Source organism: Brachionichthys hirsutus, chromosome 17 (assembly GCF_040956055.1).
Source record: "Brachionichthys hirsutus isolate HB-005 chromosome 17, CSIRO-AGI_Bhir_v1, whole genome shotgun sequence".
Taxonomy (NCBI): Eukaryota; Metazoa; Chordata; class Actinopteri; order Lophiiformes; family Brachionichthyidae; genus Brachionichthys; species Brachionichthys hirsutus.
The window spans coordinates 10,988,228-10,994,121 of record NC_090913.1 but is presented as its reverse complement, the minus strand read 5'-3'; the positions used below and the strand labels follow the sequence as shown (position 1 = coordinate 10,994,121).

The 5,894-nt window shown below is 55.5% G+C and overlaps 1 protein-coding gene across 1 annotated transcript; it reads right to left on the bottom strand.

Annotated features, from left to right (window-relative positions):
- On the bottom strand, nucleotides 1–5,894 carry fhdc1 (FH2 domain containing 1). Its single transcript, XM_068751241.1, has 11 exons — nucleotides 5,424–5,894; nucleotides 4,913–4,974; nucleotides 4,279–4,381; nucleotides 4,111–4,196; nucleotides 3,886–3,986; nucleotides 3,708–3,778; nucleotides 3,509–3,616; nucleotides 2,818–2,888; nucleotides 2,489–2,606; nucleotides 2,198–2,362; nucleotides 1–2,076 (listed from the first exon to the last, which is right to left on the bottom strand). The coding sequence occupies exons 1-11, from the start codon at nucleotides 5,892–5,894 to the stop codon at nucleotides 1–3; spliced, it is 3,432 nt and encodes a 1,143-aa protein (XP_068607342.1).

Below are 5,894 nucleotides of genomic sequence, written 5' to 3'. Positions count from 1 at the left end.
TCATTTCCAGCTCGGTTTTGGGTCCCTGCCGGACGTCACCGAGTCTCTGGGCCGCGCAGACTTTTCAGCAGAGCCGTAACTTTTACGGAAGTCTTCGTTTGTCGGAGGCGGCGGGGTCTCGCCGCCGCCTCCGACACGACTGGACGCCTTCACGCTTTGCACCCGTCGCACGTTTGTCCCCCGAGGCCGCTCCTCGCTACTCTGAACGGCGGGCGACAGCTTGTCCTGTTTCGCTAGGGCTCGCTGACCCCGAAGCGAGGGGCTGCGAGACGGGGTAGAGGGGACGGACAGGGGACCCGCGTCTCTCCGGCGGCGGGAGCACGACGCTACGGTGTTGCGGGCGAAGCCGGGGACATCGGAGGCGTTCTTTGTGCCGAGCGTGTTGGAACTGCTGTTCTCAGAGGACGCCGCGGCGGGAGGCTGGACTCGAGCGCGTGCCAGAGCTCTCATGGTGGAGCGACACAGCTTCTCCTCCGGCGCCGGCTTGGGGATGTTCATTAGGGGCTTGCCGCTCGGCTTGTGGGCGGAAGCCTTTCTCGGGGTTGAATCGCGTCCCCATCTGGACGGGTTGCTTCCCCTCTGGGCTTTGGCCTCATCGGGAGGCACGCTGGAGCGTCGCAGCGATCTGGCGGTCTTCTCCGTCCTTCCTCTCGCCGGGGTGCTCCGGTCTCGGAGAGGCCGGCGCGACTCTGCGCCGTCGTGCGTCGGTACTCTCTTGTTGCCGACGGGAACGACTATCCGCAGGCCCCGGCTCTCGCTGCTCGTGAGCGTTCGCACGCCACGAGCGCCGCTGGAATTAGTCGCTTTGCTCGCCTTGCTTTTTGCGTGCGGAGGTTTCCCGAGGCCTCTTTGCGCGTCCTTCTCTCGACCTTGCTTTCCCTCGGCGGTGTCGCCGCTCTCCGTGTCCCATTCCTCTGCGTTGGCCGTCATAGACGAGCCGTCCACACACTTTGGGGCTGAAGTCTCATTGGTTGAAACAGACCTGGACCCCAAATCCGAGGAGAACGAGTTTGGATCCGGCTGGTTCTCCCGATCGGTGGTGCAGCGAGGAATTCTGAAAAGTCCCTCTTCTGCTTGAGATGAGCTCTCAACCTCGGAGCAGTCGGTTTCGGCGCAGTCCGGAATGTAGAACAGAGGCTGCTTATTGGCTGCAGAGTCCAGTGGGAGGGGCGTGTCGCAGGTCGTTGATGAAACTGTACTGTTGTCGTCCTCTCGCTCTCTCTCGGGAGAGATCCCAGCCTGTGTGGGAGAATCCATTGTTCCTTCACCAGGCGCCGTGGTACCGGCTCCTTCTTCCAACGCCTCCCTACGAAGGAGCTGGTCCAGGTTTAGGGGAGGCGACCGTCTCTCCCTCTCCAAGTCAGACACCGCGACGTCCCCCCGATTGACAAAAGGCATGCGATTATTGTTATTGCTCGGACTTGGAAGGTCAAACGCTTGAGGACATTGAACCAAAGTGCGCTTCTCCACACTGACATTCATGTGGCTGTGAAGATGGGGGGGCTCCTGGAAGCGATAGCAGGAATCAGGCAGAGCGCTGCCCTCGGACACCGATGAACAAATATCGCCGTTGCCGTTCGGATCATTACGACTCGTCCCCGAGGAGGAAAATTTGGCCAGAGGGCTGATCGGTTCGCTTTCTGCGCATGGAGACGTCACCCGTCTCTCACAGCCCAGCTCGCGGTTGTCGTCCTGGCCCGAGATCCAGGGCGTCGTCCTCCGGTGCGGGCTGCGGCCCGAACGAGGTAGGCTGTTAAACTTGGAGCAGTCGCTGGGATTCCCGGCGCCACCGTACAGCTCCAGGTATCCTCGCAGTTCCTGGTCGGCTATGGAAGCCATCGTGTGACGGTGGCGGCGGGCGCTGGCGGAGCGTCCCAGAGGGCTATGCGGACTCTGAGGTCTCAGCTGGAAGAAGTCCAGCAGGCCCTCCTTGGTGAGCATCTCCACGTCGTTCTCGCTGCTGCTTCGGCCAAACGCGGCGCTCGGATCCAAAGCCGACCAAGCGAAGCGCTTCTCCTCCAACTCCCGCAGACGCCGCTGTCTGGCTGCGTCCTTTAGCTCACGGTCCTGGTTGTCCTGAGAAGAGAAGGAGTAGTGTATAAATATATGCACACGCTGAAACAGCCCCCCCCCCCCCCCCCCCTTGTAGCTCAGGTAACCGCTTCCTCCTCCGACTTCATTTTAACAACAGAGCTACCTTGACAGCTTTCATGAACTTGTTGTTGAAGTCTTGAAAGATGCGGAAGCACTCGTCCAGCTTGAAGGTGTCCTTGTCTTCACAGAAGAAATCGATGAGGGCGTGTCCCTCTCTTCTCAGGTCCACCCTGCGTGTCTTCAGGTCCTGAAGCGTCCGTGCTGAACCCTGAGATATAAAATGACATTTAACACTTCCATCGGAGTCGGCAGCAACACAAATGTACGGTGGCCTGGATGCAACATTCTCTACGACGTCTGGAACGCATCACTTAACCACTTGCTGCCGCTTCACCTGCAGAAAGGACTCCAGCTGCTGCAGCAGCTCCGCGTCTCCTTGGACCTTCTCCTCCAGGGATTTGATCCGAACCAACAAGGAGGAAAACTCCCCGTCGATGTTTTCTACTGAGATTCTAGAGGAAAACGCGACCGCGGCAAACAAAAGGATGATTAGGGACAATGTCGGTGCTTTTATGGACATCATAAAAAAAACGGTCCGAGAACACGGAGCAGATTGGCAATATTTAACAGCCGAGTGCAAGGTTCAAACATGGCCGATGTGGAAAACGCTTTTGCATATCCCGAGGGAGGCAGGGAGGAAGGTCGGCGCGTCTTCTGGCTCACCTGGACGCGCTCCGGACATCCTGAAGTTTCTCTGGAAACTTCAGCAGCTCCTCGTCTTTTTTCTTCGCCTCCTGAGTGGAAGGAAGCGTCGTCCATGTTAATGTGCATGATCAGGTGGTACTGCCCTTAATTTGGTTACGCAAGCGCTTGACTTCTGTGTCCTGCCACCATCTGCTGCCCACCTGCCCCCCCCCCCCCCCAGCAATCTCAGTACTCACTCAAGCATCACTTCTGTGAGAAATTTAGTCAAGGCTCAGCCAGGAAGAACATTTCTTTGTGCCCTTAGTCAATAGTTTTATTTCTCATAACATCCCCTCATTCAGAGTTTCTCATACGCCCACAGCGCCATTGTCTGGAGCCGCCAACTGAGCCGTCAGCCGTCTTCATCAGCTCAACACGTTCATCCAAAAGCCCAAAGACAAACCTTCATCGTCAGTCGATCGACTTGCTGCTGTCATTTAATCAGTCTTTGCACATTCACCAACTTCCTTTCCTCAGTCCTGTCAGTTTAAGCAGAATCATCAGCCGCCGCCGCCGCCGGACGCCCTTTGATCACCTTGTCAAAGACTAATAATCGCGTTTAACCTTATACAGTTGTAAATTCAGTCATGCTGAACCCCAGTTTGGCGTGCGGGAGATTTCTTATGGTCTTATAGGAATCATTTCTCTTAGAAGTGAAGCTTCCACGAACCATGGCGACAAAGTGCAGCAGGTTCATCCCCGGCTTGTTGGCCTTGGTGTCGGCCAATGAGAGGAGGGATGACAGCTTGAAGCCGACGGCGTTGCCCGCGTAGCCACCCTGAGGAACCGCACAGAAAGACATCAAAGTGTACAAAGACACGACTGGAGATGAATTTGTCTTTTTGTGAATGTGAAACTGTTGCCCTCACGGCATTCATGATGTTTCCAGCCTGCAGGACAAGATGCAGGATGGCGTGAAGCTCCTCGCAGCTCATCAGCTCTTTAAAGGAATTCACACAAAGAAATAAACGTGCTACTTCACGTCCAGCTCAAGTACCCGGGTCCCCTGTCGGTGTGGCGATAGTAGAACCTGCGTATCATCATTACCTTTGGTAGCAATGCGCACCACATCGATTTCGTGACTCATCATGGCGCAGGAAGGGAAGAACTCTTCGCGGAGGACCGTGGCCTCGATCCGAACCTCGAACCTGCGGCGATGAAAGAGAGCAGACAAATAGGACTACTTCTGATGAACAGGAAACATATAAAACACGAAGGCTTGTCGTAATATCTCTTTTCTTCGCGGTTAAACGCAGTGACAAATGAACTCACCGAGGCACCTGGATTAAGAGGAACATAAAGGAATCAACCAGCGTCAGCTTGTCTGGGTCGCCCTTAAACGCCTGGAGTTTCTTGATCTAGCAAACAAACAGAGGACAGGGACGTTCAGCTGGCCCTCCGACCCGTCCAGCGTCACGCGGGTCTGAGACGTCCACAGACCTCCTCCGCATCGGGCAGCAGCTTCAGCAGGTCTTTCAGCAGCTCGGCCCCGTAGATCTTTCCCTCTCCTCGTCTTATGTCTTCGACAATAGAGCGGTTGGATCTGGAAGACAAAGCGCTCGTTTCACAATTAAGCCTCATGATGAAGGGTACAGGTGCTCCAGAGTTGAGCTAAACGGGCTTCAATGTACAAACGACATGGCGGCGGTAATACAGACGATCGGACTGTACCGTCCTCCCTGTGATACAGCCGACAGTCAAATGACATTAAAATACACTGGCAAGCCATGCAAACGCTCCGTCATGCAAAGCGAGTCTTCTCGCCTTCAAGCCGAGTCTTTTGAACGCGCCTCAACATTTCCTGACCGATGAAGGAGCGATAAGGAAGAGCTGAGGAAGCCTCTGAGAGTTAGTGGCACAAAACACAACAACAACAACAACTTATTGAAAGCAAAGCTTAAAGACAAATAAAGGAATAATTACAGCAGCTAGATTAGATTAGAGCCTTTGTATCGCGTTTTAGCCTTAATTTATTCTTCATTAAGACATTATATGCAGTATTTTTTGGGGGGGGTCTTTCCGTGTGCAGACTCCATCGAGCTTTATTTAAGCAGCTTGTGGATGGATGACTTACTTTTTGAACTGCTTCAGGAAAATGCCCACGTTCATCCCCCTCTTGGAGTCAAGGATGCTGACCTGGAAGACACGACGGAAGATGAGAAGAGTTTAAAGAAGCGAGCGTTCCAGTCCTACGGCCTTCATTTATCGGATCGGTCCAGAACAGATCAGATCTGCCTTTGTTTCAAAGAAAAGTTGAATGTCCCTGCAGGGATACCGCATAATCTCATTGGTGGTGTGTTCAAGGCCCGGGGCAACATGTTTGAAAGACAAGGCAGTCTTTCAGAGAGGTGGGGGGGGGGTACACCCCTGAAGTGTCGCCAGCACATCGTGGTGCCACACGAAGGACAAACAAATCCACCGAGATGGCATGTTTTGGAGGTGAGAGAAAACCGACAGGGACACGGGGAGAACATACAAACTCTGCACAGGTCAGACTCGGTATCTACAGCACTACCCACTACGCCACGACAAAGATTACATGCAATATGATAAACATCATGCTCTCCATCAGTTGGCTGACTCACCTCGTCCTTGCTGCCGTCCTTGAAGGAGCGCGACCTGGACAGACCCATCGAGGTCCCAGCCGCCGGGCACGTCCCACGCACGCCAGCGACCGCCTCTTCCTGCTGGCCGAACAGCTCCTCCACAGAGCGCACGTCGATCTGGTACTGCTGCTGCCTCGCCGCCATCGTCCAGATGTTGGACTTCCCCCGGACCTTTTCCTCCGGTATCGGCTTCCAGAAGAAGCTGCGGACGCGGCGCTTCTTCCTCCCGCCGTGGCTGCCGGACACGGTCGCCGGGGGTGCCCCCGGAGGCGGGGGTGGCAGGGGAGGAGGCGGGGGAGCCTGGTGCTCTGGGGCGACGGGGGCATTACTGAGGGAGGGTGAGGCGATGTTGGCGTGGGCAGACATAGAGGGTGGGTCAGTGGCGGCGGCGGAGGACAACGGGACGCTGCTGCAGCTCTCAGCCTCATTGGACGAGGACGGACGACTCAT